This window comes from Ornithodoros turicata, chromosome 5 (assembly GCF_037126465.1).
Source record: "Ornithodoros turicata isolate Travis chromosome 5, ASM3712646v1, whole genome shotgun sequence".
In the NCBI taxonomy this organism is placed as follows: domain Eukaryota; kingdom Metazoa; phylum Arthropoda; class Arachnida; order Ixodida; family Argasidae; genus Ornithodoros; species Ornithodoros turicata.
The window spans coordinates 9,365,712-9,385,762 of NC_088205.1; the positions used below are offsets into that span (position 1 = coordinate 9,365,712).

General features: G+C 46.7%; 1 protein-coding gene across 5 annotated transcripts; it reads right to left on the reverse strand.

The window, feature by feature from the left end:
* Positions 1–916: 916 nt before the first annotated feature.
* LOC135393980 (uncharacterized) lies at positions 917–17,759 on the reverse strand. Of its 5 annotated transcripts, none has more exons than XM_064624392.1 (5): positions 17,606–17,759; positions 16,207–16,332; positions 4,583–4,853; positions 3,680–3,896; positions 917–2,505 (listed from the first exon to the last, which is right to left on the reverse strand). In XM_064624392.1, the coding sequence occupies exons 1-5, from the start codon at positions 17,689–17,691 to the stop codon at positions 2,126–2,128; spliced, it is 1,080 nt and encodes a 359-aa protein (XP_064480462.1). In that variant the 5' UTR covers positions 17,692–17,759; the 3' UTR covers positions 917–2,125. The 5 variants fall into 5 exon arrangements, with proteins under 5 accessions (XP_064480462.1, XP_064480464.1, XP_064480463.1 ...); XM_064624394.1 differs by having other exon boundaries at positions 16,225–16,332; positions 17,606–17,758; XM_064624393.1 differs by having other exon boundaries at positions 3,683–3,896; positions 17,606–17,757.
* Between the last annotated feature and the right edge of the window lie 2,292 nt (positions 17,760–20,051).

Below are 20,051 nucleotides of genomic sequence, written 5' to 3' on the forward strand. Positions count from 1 at the left end.
GTTTATCGAGCAACCACAGCAGACGGCGCGCAAGCCACGACAAAGACACTGGCTCGTATCAGACGTGCTCAACCACTTTCTTTCTTCGTCTTTTTATGTGACGTATGTCGGTTCCATCTGACAGCTGATAAGCTACTGAACTGCACGTACACCACTCATGGTAAAGGACAAATTCGTGGACGTTATCAACAAACAGAAACAGCACTGTCTGTGAGATTCCGCTTGTAATCCCTCAAGGCGATACTTTACAGGGAAATCCATTGATTTCTGGTATATTGAGGCAGAATCCCCTAGCCGGAAGGAGTCAATCTACCCTCATGGGGTCGCTGGCGTTTGCGGTTTTCGACTTTTTCTTTTTTGACGGGAGGGGGTGCTTTGGAAGCACTCCTCTTTTCACTTCAGAGCTGAAGGAACGGCTCAGTTATACAGATGACGTCACACACGGCACGGTTGTACCTTAGGTGATAAACGTTCCTGTTGAACAATCTATGGGCTTCAAGAATACTGTTCTCAACGAAATTTATGTTTTAAGACTGTAGCATGTACTGCATGTCATATTATCAAACTCTAAGAGCAATTTCATTTTTTAAATTGTAGTCTGGAATTTGCTGCCAGTTGTGGAAGTATCGTACAGCTGGAGTCACTAAGCGTAAGGTTACTTTGTGACTGTACGTGTAGCAACATAAGACTACGGGAGTAACAACAGGAGAGGTGAGGCCGGCTAATCGCGTTCTTGTCCCTTTGCATTTCAGAACTCTCCTTTCCAACTTCCGCACTTCGAATAGTTTGTATAAGCTGACGCGGGTAAGACGATTTAACTGCTGTTAGTAACAGAATTTGCCGATATAGTATTCATACAGCCCATACCCAAAATAAGAGAGAATTACACACATGTATAAAAGGAAGAGTCACCGACTTAAATAGAATAACTTTTATTTATCACAACCGCGAACACAGCTTCCGTGACTTTCCTTCCACGTTAAAATTAATTTGAACTATGGAAAGCTGAAACGTTGTCGGAGTCCAACGTCACTTCCTCGAACCACACACGCACACACACACACACATTGTACACAGAACGCACAGAACGAGCAGCGACACGCCTTCGCTCTTAACTTACACAAAACGTCTAGGAACAGATGCCACGTCTGCAGCGATATGATCACATTAACCCGTATAACACATCTGATACCTCAGTCACACGGGTAGTCTTCAATCATGATTGAAACCATTGGAAACTGAACATGCGCCCAGCGCCATCTAGCGTGCCTTGTGTCAACCTGTTAGGGAGCATTGGACCCAATGCTCTTTGCGGAGTTGACACGTTACACGCGCTACGCGCTTGTTCAATGGCCGTTGGTTTCAACGATCATCGAAGACTGCCCGTATGACAGAGGTTTTATAAGTGTCTTCATTAGCATTGAAGTTCACAGCAACCGCCGAAGCCAGTAAAGGCAACGGAAGATGTCACGCACTTGATGCCCACTTGTGAGAACCATTCAGTTAACTCAGAACAACAAACATGGGAAACGAATGCAAGTCGGGGAAGGTCTGAATACTTAATTATGGCCTAACCTTGAAGCTCGTTGCACGCATGTTTCAAGGATCATGCATTTCTGCCAGGAGCACGCTCAATCGCTCTGCCGAAGTCGGTGTCGAATATACTGGTAGTACATTTGTATCTAAGAGCCTTGTGCTTCTATGCCTTCGATGCATTCTATCGATAGCGAGTTCCCCGTATCCACGAAAGTGTCGTTACAGAATTCAGTACAGCATCATCGCAACTGATCACGACGACAAGCAGAACTCAATACAGCTCTAGCTCTACATGTTCACTGCAGTACAGCACATACCTCACAAGAGTTCGTCTGCCTCGCCTTGGACAAAGCTAAAAGATAAAAGCCATCAGACATATAAATACTTTACATGGCATCTTCACAGCTTCGTCGATAAAAAAAAAAAAGAAAGAAAGAACGAAAGAAGAGAAAGAAGAAAAAGAACAAACGAAATGCGTAGTTATTTGAGATCCAAGTTATTTAGTGAATATAATGCGAGTCGTTGAGGACGAACACACAAATTCGTGACTTCACTGCTTTGTACTTAAACCACCTCGTCGTGCCTTTACTCAAGACTCCTGACCAATACTGATCACCTTCTTGATGACTTCCATGAACACAGCCCTCTCTTGCTTCTCAGACCGGAGCCGTAGTTCTCGTTCTTGCCGCTCGATTTCAAAGCGTGCTCTTTCGAGGGCGAGCCGGTCTTCCTGGAGTTTCAGCTTGGCCTTCTCCAGGTCCAACTCCTCCCGCCGAAGTTTCAGCTCTTTCTCTCTAACCTTCATTTCTTTGGCTTGTCTAGTGAGCAGAAAGGAGATGACCTGCGTTGGAAAGTCGGCAGGTCGGCCATCGTGTGTGGCCGCGGCCATGATGTCCTCCAGGAGGCAGTCTTCGTCCGCTAGTCGTGGTCGTTTGCAAGGGTTGCCGTTTTGATCGTGCTCACTGCCACCTGACGACGAGTTCATTAAAGGGTGATTAGGTGTCATTTAGTTTCATAATTCGACTTATTCGCTTCAGCAACTGCTAATCCGCAAGAGCAATCTTGCTTTGCGCCGTCATCCCGTAATTACAAAGTTGATTGATTGTTTTGCTTTTTGTTGCGTTTTTTTTTTTGCGCAAAGTTTTTAATTTGCTTTCCGCCGGACTGTTCCACAAGAATCAACGTCAGTAATGTTGCAAGTAGAATGAGCAGCTTTATTGCGTTGGTCGAAAATGCTGGAACGCTCGGGCTTTCTATGACAACAAGCAAGTTAGACAAGTGAATATTCCGTTGCCCGCACCTTGTCTGCTACAAATCAGCAGCAAGGGTTGAAAACGTCAATGGGAAGATAAAGCAAAACGAGAGAATACACCATAGGATTGGTAACATTAGATGCAACGCGTGTTTGCTCCTGATGCGCAGCAAACACAATAGTCACAATAGTTATGGGAGATACGCGCGTGATAAAAAGAGCGGGGACAGGATCCGTTAAGTCCACCTCGCGTAGAGATAATGAGTACTAAAATAACAAAGGGGACAAGAAAAAATTCCAGGAAGAGCACGTCGAAGAGCGACACCGACTCCTGGAACTTGTCGACAGTTAGAGGAAAGAGTGTGTTAGAATCAGAGAGTCGAACCGAACCGGAACCGAAACCGAAAACCGGAATTAACCGTAACTTTTAGCTGGAACTGAACCGTAACTGAACCGTAATTACTAGCACAATCTTGGAGCTGAACCAGAACCGAATCGATCTAAAAACTTCCGTTACTGGTTGGGGATACCGGTTTTGGTTCGGGTTGGTGTGTGGTGGTGGGTGACGTGGGGATTCGAGCGGTCTGCCTGCCCAGATTAGAACCTCGAACCGGTTCCGAAGCGGTTTACAGCCTCTGAACCGTTTAATCGAACCAACATATGTGAACTCCGGAGCTGAACCGGAACCGAACCGTTATGGCTGAACCCGCACCCGAAACAAACCGACACACGTTTCGGTTCGACGCTTTGGTTAGAATGAAGCTCTTTTGGTTGCGAGTTGTTGCAGTGCTCGTGCTGCGATGACTTCACACTATACAACCCCATGTACGACGCCATTCGACACAGCAAAACCAAAAGCACAAGAGGAAAAGAGGCAGAATCTCCACTAGCTACCTTGCCTGCTGCCGTAGTGCTCTGGCGTTGACTCCTCGTGCAGGATGACCCTCGGCCTGATTTTGTCCAAGTCGAAGTCTTCGTCGTCGGGTTCGTTATCATCTTCCGCCGCTGCCACTGTAGCGGACACAATACCGCCGCCTATCCTAGAGCTGTAGCCGCCTGCACCCTCTTCGTATTGGCGAAGGACGTCTTGCAGAAGGTGTTCCTTCACCTATATAAATCAGCAAAGGCAGACGTTTTGTGTGTACGAGATAGGGTCGCAATACAACTTTCGCAACATTATCGGCGTGTGCAGCATCTGAACATTTCATGATTGAAAGGAGCAGGATGTAGCATCTAGCATTCCTCGAAGCCCTCGTTTATTCATCGAGCAATCAACCAGGAGTCATCATGCACAATATTTTGGTTGTACAGTGTCTTATTCAATGCTCAATTACAAATTTACAAAATGTCATTAAAAAAACAGCCATGAGCGATGAGGCCAGATATCCTGGCCTGTCGTAATCAGGTCCTTGTGACGTATCATCAGCGTGGGGAGGCAACGCTATAGGTCTCATGTCACACCTAAAATTCGTCCGCTACGGACACGGCGCGGCGCTATTTGAGGGGGACCGTCTACGTCACTGAGTGACGTCTGCACCACTCGGGCTCTCTGAACAAGTTGAATGGTTTGTAAGATAGTGTGCAGATGAAAAACCTCCCCTTGGTCCGATTATTCGCAGGTCAGTTACGGCAATCGTTTTAGCGCAAGAGCACATGTTTGTTGCGCAACACGAAAAAAAAAAAAAAAAAGGAACAACAGAGAAAAAAGAGAAAGAAGTAAATCGAACGAAATACTTATTTTCGGGGTCCTTCATTGCTCCTTCAAACTTGATAAACTGATCAACTGGTATTTACCTGGAACTCTTCCTTTGTACAAAACCTCTGCAGGCTCGGATAATCTCCTTTGATATATTGGTCCAGCATGAGTATTGTTCGTTCTCGGCATCGTCTTGAGCTGATCATGAACATGTGCTCCAAGTTCTTGGAAATGGATGCCCACGTCGTGGTGGGTGGCGTGTCCTTGAATGGGTTCAGGTTCACCACCTCCCGGAGGAGCTGAATGTCGTGTTGGCCGGAGAAGCGCATGGGCCTCTTGCGCTTGTCCGTCTCCTCCCCGTTGCCGCCGCTGAAACATGAACCAAATAATATGTAACTTCACATTCGTTGTTCGCATGCATGTATTTTTTGCGCTTTTTTTACAGCGCTCCACAACGGCGTCTGACATGTCTTTTGTGGTGAATTCTACTGGTTGATCTGGAGCAAGCTTCTGGATCTGATACAGAGCGACAAAATCCGGCACCGAGGGTCGGAAACCACCAGCGAAAATCAATCGCGCTCCAGTCAAGAGCCCTCTCAGCATCTGGGGCCATAATACGGACCACTCAGCGAGCCAGCCCACAGGGGTGTAACAGGGATGCCCTACACCCTCCATTTTTGTACCTATCCTCAAGGTCACCATTTCCCCCTGGTCACACGTTATATCAAACATCATTTGGAGGTGATGTGACTCTGTTTATATTCCGTTTTAGCTCTTGCCAACATATTCCATTATATATTCATTGTTCCATGTACCGTGGAACATATTCCATTGTACCATATTAGTAGGTCATCGCGCTGTTTATAGACAAGCTAATAAAACTATTAAGCTATTCCAATAAAAAAAAAAAGAAGAAAGATACCCCTATAGATGGGCGTATTTTGCAAGCCTATATCGTGAGCAAGAACACCTGCTCCGGGTGGACCAGTAGCTATCAAACAATTAGTAACGCAACGCTATAGGTCTCTCAGGTGCCTATAGGTGCCTCAGAAATCAAGTCTCTGCTCCCCTTCGCCACGTTACACTTGCGACACGAAGAAGCCGACCTTTGTCTCTCATAATATTGTACACACTGAACAGTACGGACATGGTTACCTTGGCAACATTTGTGTCTACCCGACTAGACAATAAAGCAACAAAGTCCACCTGAAACAGTGGGTTGTCGATTATTTCCTAACTCATTTGCATGCTGTTTTCCCAAGTACTGGAATGTGGCTCTCCTGAACAGCTTAGCCCTGATTCAAGAGGTTTCACAAGGATTCAAGAGGTCGGTACCAACCCACGTTCTGAGTATCTACACTGAGTGTAATACGAGCACGTGGCTCCTGTTCCATTATATAATATTAAATGTTATTCTTTTAAGTTCTCTCTTAGTAATCTTTGTGTTCTCAATGTGACCGTTTCATCGCATGTAGTTGCGCAAATCTCCGATATTTTCAATGTATTGTTTTACATCTGTTTACATATGTTGCAAGTGCCTCCACCTCTATTATGCAGTGCCCTCTTCCCTCTGGACTTGATAGATAAATCGTGGTTTTAGCTCATGAGACAAAAATTAACAAAGACGGTTAAGAGCATCAACTGTTTACTATGTATAAATTAAAAACAAGACTTTCGTGCAGTATGCTGCACTTCTTCAGGTTTGAGGACCTGTTACAAGTGGTGAAGGATATATCGAAGTCACGTCACATGGTACAAGAGAAAAGGGTGAGGGCTGAGAGAAATACAAAGAAATGCAATACAAATATAAACAAAAGCAAAACGCAACCCATAGGAGGTGGCTATAGAGAATGTCGGACAGACACACAGATGGGTTGGAGGTGCACGCGGAGGAAACCAATGCACACCAGTGACGTCACATGAACAGACACAGCGGTCAGTTAACAAAAAAGAGCCTTAGAAATGCGTTCGAGGAATTAGGGCGTTCGGGGAATCAGACAACTAGGATCACGAGCGCCGCCGCAGAAACTGTCTGTCGGTTAATTTTGCCTGCCTCAGGGTTCTCGAACGTGCGACGAAGTGTCAGCACACGACGCACCGTAATACAGGGTGTTCAAAATTAAGCTTTCACTAGCACTTTATAAATAGGCGAACAAAAGAAAACTGGCTGCTATTTTTCTGTTCCTTGAGTAGGAAACAGGTGCTACATAATTAGCAGCACCTGTTTCTTACACAAGTAGCGTAAAGTTATCATCCGGTTTCCTGTCATCGCTGTGTTTGCGTAGCGCTCGTGAAAGCTCAATTTTGAACACCCTGTATAATTGCATATTTCGGCATATTTCTCTCTGATCGTTATATATTATGACGGTTGCATATTACGTCATATTCTGGCGCCGTTTGATTGAATATTACGTCATGTTTCGGTTCCCTTTGAATAGTTCTTTTGATGTTTGGCGTTCCCCTTTTTTGTCATCGCTCACAGGTCATGGGCCCAAAACCCGTGTGCCAGCATCATATCTAGGCTACTACGCTGTTTTCAGGCTGCTTCGTGCTACGCAATCGCTATTCGACTAGCACCACTAGCACCTAGAACGGTCGGTAGTCCAACTCCGCAGCTTTCCAGACCCTAACGACGGTGCAATACCGTCACCTCGACGTTGATCATGTTCATGCATGGTGATGTTATCCGACCGCATCTGTACACAAAGCCATTTGCTAGCAAAAGTACACAGGAATTCTTCCACTGGTTCTCCGCAGGACTGCGCACTGCATCGGAAACGGTATTTGATGGAACTAAATTGCCGTCAAAGCATTCGTGGCTACCTCCATTGAGTCGGAGGCAATCGAACTACCCGGTCACGATTTCATCCCTCTCTCCTACTCCAGCATTCCTCTTCAATGGACGCGTGATGCGCCTACCGTCCCCTACGGTAGGCAGAGGTCGAAAGTGACCGAGGCCGTTGGAGTACATATGAAAGAAGAATCGGGTGGAACAGTCCCAGAAAAGCTACGCATATTTTCTTTGTCTCGGTCAAGATGGCCATTTCACTGTTGAGAATGATGAGATCGAGGAATGGATGAGTGGACGGCGTGCCCTTGCGACTTGGTTAACGCACTTTGGCTGCAGTATGGAGGGAAAGTGAACTTCTAGATTTAAGTGGACGCTGGAAGGAGATATATATTATTTGCGTGCTTTCCACACTAGGAACATATCATGCCGTAGATCCCATCCATGTTAACGCTTTGCTTTGGGCGCGTTGGTACAGATCCATACTAATACATACATTCCCATCCAGCATCCCATTTTTGTAGGACGCTTTGCGAATAGCCTATGCTGAAGAAAAAAAAAAATTTTTTTTTCAATATCGTCCGCAGTACCAATAACAGACAAAGAACTGGTGCACAATGTGCGGAAATTGTGAACCTGTCTGCCGCAAATGCGAAGGTCATGGCACTAAAATAATTACTCCGCAGTAGTACACGAAAAAAAAAAGAAAAAAGAAAGACTCCCCAAATTTGCAAAATAGACAAGACATGGGGCTTGATCCACCCACCTCTCTGTGTTACGCAGAGCTTGTTTTGTCCCCTACCCTACGAAACGTGGATGCAGTGTCCCTAAGCACATTGTCTCACAGGGACCATTTGCGTATGCACCCTATGCACTGCTCCAAAGTATCAACAACATTCTACCACATGAGTGACTGAAGCGTATGTCATATGCTTGACGTATCCTACGTTTCCTACACGGCAGTGTCGTAGCCGGAGCTCGGGGGTTCAAACCTCTCCTCCGAAATGGTACCTTTGGTATAGCGCATTTGAGAGACGGAAAACGAGGGTGAAATCCTCTCCACGTAGAACCCCCCTCGAAATAGTTTTCTGGCTGCAATACCGCTACATGGCCTTCTACTAAAACACACATAGTACGGAAAGACACATCCACAGCCCGCCCTGCTACAACCCCGAACCACGTCGTCCCACCTTTTCTTGCTAGAAGTTGGCGTGGGGTTCTCCGACGTCTCTTTCATCGTATCGGTCGTCTCCTTCGATGTCATCGTACACAATCAAGTCACACAAGCGCTGTGCGATCTCCGACGCAAGCAGACCTCACGTGTGGGGAATGGAACGGTTCCTGGGCACACAGACACGAGACTTCCAGGGCCACGTGTCCCCGAGTCTAATCGACGTCTTCTGCGAGAGCCGCAGGGGACGAATCGGATGTGCAGACCGCGATATCTCATGGAACAAGTTAGACGTGCCTGGTGCCTCATCTGTGCTGAAGTTTGATGGCCTAGGTTCTGGAGGGCGGTAAGGTTCAAGTAATGGTTGCGCCGTGTATCTGTATATATTTTTTGGAGGTTTTGACGAGGTAGTCGTTCGTGAAGCGCTGTAGCTGGAGTACAGCTATAGTTTGTTGAAGAAGAAGAAGAGAAAGTTGTTTATGAAGTGCCTGAAAATGAAACTTTGCTGCACGCGGAAGGGAAGAAGAAGAACTTCCAAGCTCGGTGTTTGCGCTGACTGTCTTGAAGATGTGAAGTAGTATTTCGACAATGAACAGCAATACGAGCTCGAAAAGATTGCACGCGCCATTGAAATTTTCATTGGCGCAAGCAGGTTAAAAAATGCTAATCATTTTCAATTTCTATGTCCGTTACCAGGAAGCACTTCGATCTCTAATCTATTATTACTCGCATTTCAAATTTTCACTATGCACTTGTCGTTAGGTGGTTGACGACTGGACATACAGTATCGGACGTAAGAAATGTTCCCTGTTCTCTGACTTCTCACACAGACTATGAGAACATCTTCCTCATTCAGATGAAATCTAAATCGACAAACCACTGTACTATGTTATCAAAGCAGCACTGCCCTTGTCATTTATTGCTATGGCAAAACGGCTCTCCAAAGTCTTGCCTTCGTTTCCACTGTTTAAACCTCCTCAGCACAGTCTGAAGCAACGACTTACAACAGCGCGAAGTCCTGCAATATCTCCATGTTTTTCCTCTCTTTTAATTTCCTCCGGGGTCGTGTGTTTACTCTTTCAGTGCTGTTTGTCGGCCAGCCTACATATGCAAACAAGTGCAAAAATTATTCAACGACGCAATCGTTAAATCGCTCAAGCAAAAGTACGCCGTACGAGAATATGTTAAAGATTAGCCAAGGGCGAAGCAGAGATCTGCCGTTCTCTCGCATGCACTGGGAGATGTTTTTATTTGCCTGTTTGCGCACTTCCGCCTTGAAATGGAGAGAATGCGTTAAGGGATATCCGTATCCTGCGGATCACAATCATTCTTTCGTCCCGTCTGCGTCCCGTGATTTTCATGCAGTCACGGCGTTACACATTCGGCGACGGGAAGACTCATGTAGGAAATACAAGCATGATGTATGGATGCCTTCCATAGCTCGGAGAACGGCCCAGGCTCATGCGACATTTCTTTTGATACCTATATCCAAAGTCGGAGAATTTTATTTCACGAAATACGACGACTTGAAGCGCACAGTTTGATTAGCAAAGGCATTATCGTTTACTGTGAATATCTGTTTTCGCAAGAATAACTGGTATTTCCGTTCGAAGTGAAATGGGGGAGGGGGATATGTTTCTTAAGAAAAAAGAAAGGAAGATGTGAAGGTTTTTCCTACAGCACGAGTCCTTAACCGTTAACAAAAAAAAAAAAAAAAAAAAAAAAAGGGAAAAGAAGAAGTAATAACGAATCTAATACGGTATGGGATACTTCTTGGGCAGCAAATGTGCCGCGAATTCCCGTGTATTCACACGAGCGACATCCTCACGGAATATTCTAGTGGAAGAGAAAGCGAAAACACTGCTTACGGAGCCGAAGTTCCGTCCCGTGTTATATTGAGCATTCACGCGGTGAGAATATCGAGAGTGGCGTACTGGCGCTCTTTGCAGACGACACTTCGCAGACGACACCGTCAGCGCGTTTTCGTGTCGTCTGCTACGGGATATCTTGTGGCTGTGTAGCAGGATATTCCACACGGTTAGCAGCATACGTGAAGACACGACGTTGAGCGCACGCGCTCACGTGACAGCAGACAGGTATGACGCTTTTCGCATCTTCCGCTTCTGGGGAAATGTCGCTCGAGTGAATACACGGTTAGCAGTGCGTCTTTTGGTGGCCGAATACCTGCCCACATTATACTCCAGGCTTATATCTGAATAGAAATAAATGAGCTATTCGTCGACCTGCTCGAGCGTTCGATAGAGCGGCTCTTGCGAAGAGCCAGGTGACTTCGAATAGGTTAGATTAGGGAGAAAATAAGTAAGAAAGATAAAAGAGAAAGAAACGCGAAACATGTTTCTTACGTGTTTTGTTGTTGTTGTTGGTGTTGTTTTTTTGTTTCACCAGAACTTCATACCGCATCTCGCTTTCGTTTCCGTACGTGTCTATAGAGGAGGACTGGGGATTAGCGCTCAGCTAGAACTAATCGAAACTATAATCCTAGACATATACCCGTGACAAGAAATTCTGCACACGGAGTTAACGAAAATACACTGCCCGATTAGCAAACGACCTGACAGTTAAATTCAACCTGTCTATAGGCTCATTAGCGTCCTTCTGTTTGCTCTATTTTCCTTATTTCTCAATCGTCAAAATGCAAACGCACTGGACTAATCGAACCTTTCCATTTTGTTCGCAGCAATAGTGTATGCAAGGACGGACTCTACTACGTATGACAGAGATAACACGTAGGTTTCATCCCTTCGTCGTAACCATTACAAGAATCGAGGCTATACAATTGGAAAAGCAAACTCCCGCTTTCTTATCTGGAGAGTCGTAGCTGTAGACAGTACTGATACGGTGCGCACGCGTTGTTTGCGTACCAACTGGAGCCTGTTCATATCCCAAAGAAGCAAATAATTGATAGGAAAAACAAACACACCCTGCCAGCAACACCTGTTTCTTCTCCGTAACCTACAGCAAGTACGCGGCAATCACACTTGACCTGTATTAAATCCCGATGAAATGGTGTGCGGAAAGCTTCCCACGACGATGAGATCGTACGTTTTTGTTTGCTTAGCTCATAGAATCAATAGCATCTTCATGTTGCTTCATTGCTCGCATGGACACTGCACGCTGTAAGAACTGAAATGAAGTTACAATATGGCTGTTCGGGGTACAGTCAACAGACAGAGAGGGGGGACGGGGTTGCCGTTGGAGGCATGCATGGACACTAGCATCGTGCAACCCTGCATATCCTTCACGCGACGCAAAAGGAACCATACGCTCCGACCGAAGGTTGCAAACGCCGTTCTGAGACACAGTGACGTCAAACTTGCACCAAAATGTCATTAATTCGATGCCCTATTCGCCTTACTAACAAGAAGGACGACGGCGTGTCCCTCATGGACGCGAACGTCGAGCAAAAACTACACGATGCCAAGCTCGACCTAAGTTATTCCACGACTTCCACAACTCACCTAGAAGACGTCCCAGACCTGCGTTTATGGGCAGGAGTCGGAATACTCGTGTCAGGATCATCAGCCTTCGCATCCGGTTGAGAGTCTGGTAGAGACGGCACCGAAGTGTCGGGTTCTGAACGTTCCTTCGACATATAGCGAAATCCTGAAGGACGCTTGCAACGAGGATGTGGGTGGTTGTGCCTGCGTCGCCGTTGGAACGCTTGGCTTGAAAGGTCGCCACCGTTCGTTGATCGGCTAGCGTGACACCTGTCGCGAAGCTGATAACTGCTTTATCAACCGCGACCTTCCGAGAAGACGACGCAAAGCTCGACCCTGTACACGAGATGGATTTTAAACGCGGGTAGGCATTGGGTAGATTCAAACACGCAGGTTCGTGTGACAGTCATGCAGATGCTTTGGATTACGAGAGAAGGCGTGTTTGGATAGAAGCTTCACGGCTTCCAAAAATGCGTGCACTAGTGCTTCGGCAAAATATTCTCACAAGGCACTGAGTATATGACAGCGTGATGCAAAAACAGAAAGAAAGAAAGGAAGGAAGGAACCGAAAGAAAGGGAACCACAGATCGGGTTGATCGTCGGCAAGCAGCGAATGGAACAACATACGTCATGACAAGAGCATTTTGGGTCACTGAGATGACGACCGATCAGAGCTGTCGTGAAGTTTTTTCTGTGGACAGCTCGGCCCCTTTCACACATTAGTAGCTAATTCTTCCCTTATCATAACACACACACACACATACCCCTATCCCCCACTCTTTCCTGCTGTCATCTCTCCATCTGTCTACATCTGTACGCCGCTCATAGCCACAGTTGCTTCGCGACGCTAACACACACACACACAGACAGACAGACAGGCAGCCAGGCAGGCAGGCAGACAGGTATTTATTAGCGGCTTGGAGTAGCCAACTCTTTCGGGGTACCACTGTCCTAGGGAGGGCCAGACCTCAAATTACCCGGGAGATAATAGAAGCGCATCACATACTTTCGGCGGGGGAAGGCAAGTGTGTCAGTCAACCATCTCTAACACTTTCTGATAAAGAACTTGCCTTCCTAAGTACCTAATTACGTCCTTACTATCTACTGGCAGCCGTGCGTCTATCAGCACGTTTTGAGGCTTATAACTCGGCACGTGTCGCCTACCGGTTGTGTTTTAAAGCATTCTTTTCCTGCAATACATACTAGTTGCGTGTGACGCTTGTGTTTGTGTGCTTCCTTCTGTCCCTGTCTTCCGCGTCCCAACATCTGCAGTATGCCAACTCCTTGGCTGTAGGAGTAAATGCCTCTACATTTTTCTCCTAACACAAAATCAAACAGGCATTTTAGGAAAAAGTAGCCACGTATCGTTCGACGTTAGAACACGGCTTCAATTGTAATGTGGCTATGAGCGGTATACAGACGCGGACAGATGGAGAGAGGATAGCAGCAAGGAGTGGGGGAGTTAGTCTGCGTCCTGGGCCAACCTCAGGGGGAACTGTGCCCACATCCGGATCGAAAGTCTGCCGCAAAAAAAAAAGGGGGGGGGGAAATCTCAGACAGCACAACCTGCGGTAGGATTCGACCCCACGAGCTCCCAGTCTTAAGCACGACCTTCGCTACCAACCACCAACGAGCTGACTCTTTTACCCACTAGGCCAAATTGTAACTACTCTTAATGGCATACAATGTCGTAATGGTACAAAAGCATTAATGACATAAAAGTCTTAATGACATAAAAGTCTTAATGACATAAAAGCCTTAATGACATAAAAGTCTTAATGACATAAAAGTCTTAATGGCATAAACGTCTTAATGACATAGGAATTGCAGCATGGCACCATAACCGAATGGTAACATAAAAATTTCTTGAACATTGCATCAGAAAAGCGGTAAGCGAAACTGTATAGCTAAACCCGGTTCTCCACGAATTATCTACAAACCCTGCAAAGTAAAAAAAGTAAAAACAGGGCAGAGAGCAGAACAACGTGCAACATACGTATATCTGCAACGTCGGGATCAAGAAAAAAAAAGAAGCTGCCCTTTAATAAATAACACAACTTGCAGAGTTGAACCCCGTTACAAAGAAAACAAACATGGCATATGCTTAGTGTATAGAAGCATGCCTGAATTGTTGAACAATACCACGTTTCCCTTCAATACCGGTAACACCAGAATAGCACTCGTATTGATACATAGACTAGATTAGATTAGGAAGAAGAAAAAAGAAAAGGGTAAAGGTTGGAAGATGAAACTCAAAGGTTAGCTAGCTGTAGGACTCGAACCCACATCTTCTGGATTGCCGGTCCAGGGCTCTACCAATTGAGCTAAGCTAAACCAGCGGCATGGCCGAGTGGGCTAAGGCGTCCGCTCGTTGGTGGTAACCAAGGTCGTGCTGTAGACTGGGAGGTGGTGGGTTCGAATCCTACCGCCGGCTGTGCTGTCTGAGGTTTTCCCTGGGTTTTCTGAAGACTTTCCAGACGAATGTCGGCACAGTTCCCCCTGAAGTCGGCCCAGGACGCATACTAACCCCCCTGTCCCCCACTCCTTCCTGCTATCCTCTCTCCGTCTGTCCACATCTGTACGTCGCTCATAGCCACAGTTGCTTCGCGGCGCTAACACCCAATCAAAAAAAAAAAAAAGCTAAGCTAACACGCCTTCTCAGCGACTTCCAGGGTGCGTCATCTCAAGGGACAAACCAGCCACTCTTAGGCCATTCTTAGCCATTCTTACGCAAATTGAGGCCTTGCATGTATATGTCCCTTCTATGTTGTTCCAGCCTCAGAACATCAGTTCTTTCATGTTAAAGGTTGGAACTTTCAGCACCCATTAAAGGCGTTACTTGCTCCATTGCCAGATATATTGCCACAGAGTTGAGATATGCTACAGATAGCAAAATAGCATACGATTTTTATTCCCCAATTGTGTGATAGCGCCAAACACTAAACATTCGTTATATTGATTGCCACTCGATTGTCTCAGTTATCGTGAATAAATATGATAGTTTGGACGATGGAGTGACAGTCAATGACTAATCTGCGTTCGAAAACAGTCCATTGAGCGTGTTAGATTAGAAAAACATCGGACCATTTTGCATTATCGCAAGAAACACCCTGCCTTCGTACGAGACGCGATTTATGTTTCGCGAAGGCAGCTTTATTTTTAGCGGACGACATTGTCGTAAGAGGCTTCCGATTAAGCGAGGCAAATGGCGTCAAGCAACGGACGAGGTTGTCGTTTCCTGGGAAGTGAAAGCGTTATTTCCTGCTTCGATAAAGCAGTCGAACGCAAAAGGGTAAAGGGTTGTAGCGAAACCAGCAAGACGAGGACGGCAGCGACAACTTCCACGTTGCGTCCATAGGCATTGCACTTTTGCGCGCTGCTCGGTAACTCGCTCTTCGGTTGTACAACTATGGCACGACCTATGACTAGTGCACAAGAATATCAGAGGGACAACATAGGGGACACATTATGGTAACATTGAGGATGAGGTGAGGCTGATGTCGCTGGTGAAGTAAAAAGTAGTCCGCAGTGATACTGGAACTTCTATTCTAAGTACAACCGAGGATTTTTAATTTTTATTTTTTATATTTTTTTTATAACTTTGCGTTTTACTTTGTGTTACTTTGCGTGTAACCTGGTGATATTGTCCTGGTGTTCTCGCCTAGACAGGGATTTGGTTCCCTTTTGCGTAGCACCAGAAAAAATAAAAATAAACAAAATAAACAAAAGTTAATATTTCTCTCGAAACGTACAACTCAGTGGACGCCGGCATCGCAATTCCTTTTTTTAATACTTCGTGCGGGTAGTGTTCGGGCTGAAATATTTCATCGAAACCATTTTCACTAAAACGCGACACAATACGTTTTTTTCTTTCTTTTTTTTCTTTTCAATTTTTGTAAACGTTACTCTGGGGAACGGGGTTACCCAGACGGAAAAGCCTGATTGTGACGTAGTCACTAAGAGTCCGCCAATCACAACCGGGCTATCCGCGGCCGTAGCCATGGTGGCGAGCTGCCATCAGCCGCACGGGAAGCCAATAGCAGCCACAGGAAGCCTGTGTTTGAAATGGTCAGTGGCGATTAGCTGAGGAAGACGACTTCCCGACTTTAATGTATCCACGTGCATGGCGAAGGAGTAGGATGAGGCATTTAGCCCTTCTGTATCTCAAGGTGGCGTTGAAAGCGCTTTCGGAAAACGTCATATACATATCCACTGCGTATTGTGGAATCAAGCAACGGAGGTAGTCATTTCATACTTCAAAAATCATAACAGCCACAAAGGCTAGTGCAGGAAAAAGGGACATACGTTCTTGTAGTAGCGTACCTGGCATCAACGTCTATCGCACTCGTCCTACCAGCCCTTCTCGATTCCCTGTTGTTCTTCTCTGGCTTCAGTGTTGGCATGAAGTGTGCTGGTTCTGGAGACGAGGATCTGCAAGTCACACAATATTAATTTATCGGCTACGCCATGTCTTTACGTCATACGTGAAGATCAAGTTTCCCGTCCGTGGCTACCTCGTTAAATATCGAAGGTACACTCGAAATCATGCTCATCATGTCGAAGCGAAGTTGAGAACAGCAACCAGCTTGAAACTCTCGAGTGCGAACACGTGTAACCCCCTTCCTGTTAGAGACTAAAAATTGTGATTCAAGTGCATCACTTTATTATTATTATTATTATTATTATTATTTTACAAAGAATCGCTTGTCCTATAGGGTTCAGAGGGAGCCCTGCCAGAAAGTGATCACCTTACGGTCACTGGAACATACCTACTTTCTTGACGCTGGCACCTATAGTCTAGTCACCATTGAGGCTGTTTCACAAGACATGTGACAACTTATCAATTAATATGGGACGTACGCGAACAATGCAAAGTGAATGATTCAGAATACAATACATGTGAAATAAGTGTAACAAACGCAAGCAATATGCAGGTGGAGGCTCCTTTCCTAAACATCAAGTCGCAGTTGTGCCTGATATTGGGTTTCCATGTTGCAAACTCCTTGAGGGCAACGTGCAGCCCGAGAAATTCACCTAACCTAACCTATGGCTAACCTTCCCTTTTTTTTTTTTTCACAATTAAACATATCCCCCCCCCCCGGGAAATTCATCAACAGAATGAGCAGAAAGCAGCGCACATATTTTGAACGACGATGTGCAAAACACGCGCCATCCACTCCCTCTTTTTCCTCCTTTCATTTCCCCGAAACCCGACGACGCGCCTTCTCCTCCTCCCTTTTTGTCCCACTTCCCCAATCCGCCTTTTATGAAACGAGAGAATCGTTGCTTTCCCTTTCCGCACTCCGGTCACATTGGCAGCAATGGCCCGCCACCGTCGCATCTCGCGCGCTGAACATCTTACAGCGTGTGCTTCACAAATATCGCGCTCAAGTTCTCTTCCCCAAACATAAAAGTTTGCAGACGACGACGCGGTCGTCCAAGTCGCCTGCTTTGGAGCGGCTCCATCGACCCGCGCGCAGCGCCCTCTCCCGCTCTCTCCACCCGGAGGCCCTCACGTCTCCGGGAAGCTACAGCCGGCGACGCAAACCCACCCGCCCTCGCGACCGCCATGGCGTCCTCCTGCTTTTTTCGCAGGCGACCGCGTCGTCTGTCCTTCAACAGGCTCACCTCGCAAGCATGCTCGCTTTGCTTCACGTCGAACACGCAAGCATTACTGTTTCCCGTCTCATTCAAAATCGCTTACCTGTCGTCCACAACGTCGGGATCGGGGTGTCCATTGTTTCGCGATGCACGGGACGTCGTCTTGCTGGCAGACGACGTGAACGCCATGTTCGACTGGACTAGTTGCGGCGCCGTCCGCCAGGGCCGCGGTCGCGTTGACGGGGGCGCTCCCTCCTTCCCCCGGTCGTGTCCGTCCTGTCAAACGCTTTTGGAAGGGAGACACATTTTGGGGCCGAAACGGCAAGCCTCCTGCCAAACACCTGCGGGGGGCGGGACGAGCCCCTGGCTTGGACGTTGGCACCCCGTCAGCGGCGTCGTTTGAGTGGAACGTCGACCGGATGTCGTGGGGGGGTTTCGGCTGAAGGGATGGACGTCAATCTTCCTGTGCTGCTGGGCTTCGTTTGTGAACTTGAGTTTCTCTCAGGCGTGGTTTCGCAGGTTCTCGTCACCACTGAGGGACTCTCGAAATTGGGGTCTACTGAGAGGACGGCTGGCAGTGAACCGTAGTAGTGTGGTGCGCGGTGATTCGGATGCATTGTTTGCTGAAGAAGGCGAGGCAAAGAGGTCCACAGAAACGCGTATCCGCTGAATGATTGCCACTTGCGCATCCATATTTTGCATGCATCGAAGTGTGAAGAATCAGACAAAAGAAAGACGAAGTGACCATCTGACAGAAAGAAACTGGGATCATGGGAGAAAACTCTGTAACGGGTGTCTTCGGGATGGGGGAGTCGCTTATCCAATTCAGGCATTTCAGTTTCGGAGTTACTCTTGGCGAGTTTTCAAAAGATGGCAATGGAAGAGACAAGGTCCACACAGGACACGGTTTTGAACAGACCTCTTTTTTTGTTCTTCTTTACGTAGCGTGCTTCTTCTATGGCATCTATCTTCCTTAACTGTGGTGGAACACGTGCATTCAGGTATCGATTTAGACTAATCGTCACGGACGTGCAGAAAATAAAAAGATGTGTCTGTAACTCGAGAACGGTTGGACATACCATCCATACGCAAAGCAGCTTGAAGATTCCCAAGTCGTTACGTATGCCTCTTCGACTGAACGTATATGAACTGTGCTTCATGACTAATGATCATGATAAACTATACGACGTAGGCACAGATAATGATGGTTATGGATGCGATGAGTGGTGGCTATAGAACAACACTTCCAGCAGTACATACAATTTTGGCTTTGCAAAAGCGCCAGGACCCACGCGCCACACACAGTATCAATATGTATTTTTCTTACACCTTTGAATCTCCCACTTCATTATAAAACGGCTGGGGCAGCATACCAGTACACGGAAAGAACACTGCTTGGTAACACTGCGTAGTGTGAGAGGGAAATACGTTGCGAGGTACAAAGTACAGCAACCAGTTAGTGCCCTGCACTGATGCAGGGTCAAAGCTGGATAGATGGTTCTCTCGCAAAATAATTTTTAGAAGCGGCAATGTGAGTGAATTTAAAGCCACAGAGCAACACGATGTGTATTGCAGAGAATGCTGCATTTTTTGTTGTTTGTAGTTTGTTGATCCGGCCTGCTTTAGTGACGTGTAGTACAGGTTGGGATAAAATATTAGGGAACACCGCACTGGCGTATTTGTTCATCGGAGCGGCCCCCTGCTAGATATCGGGAAGAGATCGAATAAGAAACGGGTTACCGGCTATTCTATCCTGTCCCAGTAATGTGTGTGATGTCCGCTAGGGTGTCGCCCCAACGGAGAAATGCGACACCGCGGCGTTACTCCGTAGCCCCGCATATGTGTGTAGAACAATGAGTCGGACACCTTCCCTGAATTTTTAAAACTCTCGTTTTTTCGCCCCTGACAAATATACCCCTTTCTCAAGTGTCTAAAGATACATCGATGACGTCGTCAAAAACGTCACATAGCATTTCCTAGAGCCACCAGGAGAACGCTACATTTCCCAGCTTCATGTTGTCGTTGCGACGTGGCCAGCAACAACACGCTCGAGACAAAACATCAACTGAACTTGAGGTTGACAACCCCGTGCTCCAGGTTCCTCGATACCTTAGTGGATATGACTAAGCCACATAAGATTAGCGCTTTACCGAGGCGTGGGTAATCCCACGCGACCTCCTTATGCCTCGTACCAGTTGCCGGCCGCTTACAATACAAAGAGGAAAACTGGACATTCTCTTTCTCCCGCCACTTGCGTATCTTGCGTATTTTCTCGGAAGGGCACACTTCACGGTGATGGCTAATTTTGGTGCTTCTTTCCCGCAAGAACTCTTGAGTATTCATTCGGCCAACAACACTTTTCCTCTTGCGTCAGCCGGAGGAAATACTACGACGTGCGTAAGCTGGTCATTCATGAATCTTCCACTCTTTATGTTTACTGCACAATGTTGCTTCCGGTCGGTTTCGTCTTCCGTCAAATTTTCTCCCCCTCGTTTTGACCATCCTCAGAGACGAGCCTGTGAAACATTGTGATCCACGACTCCGCCGCA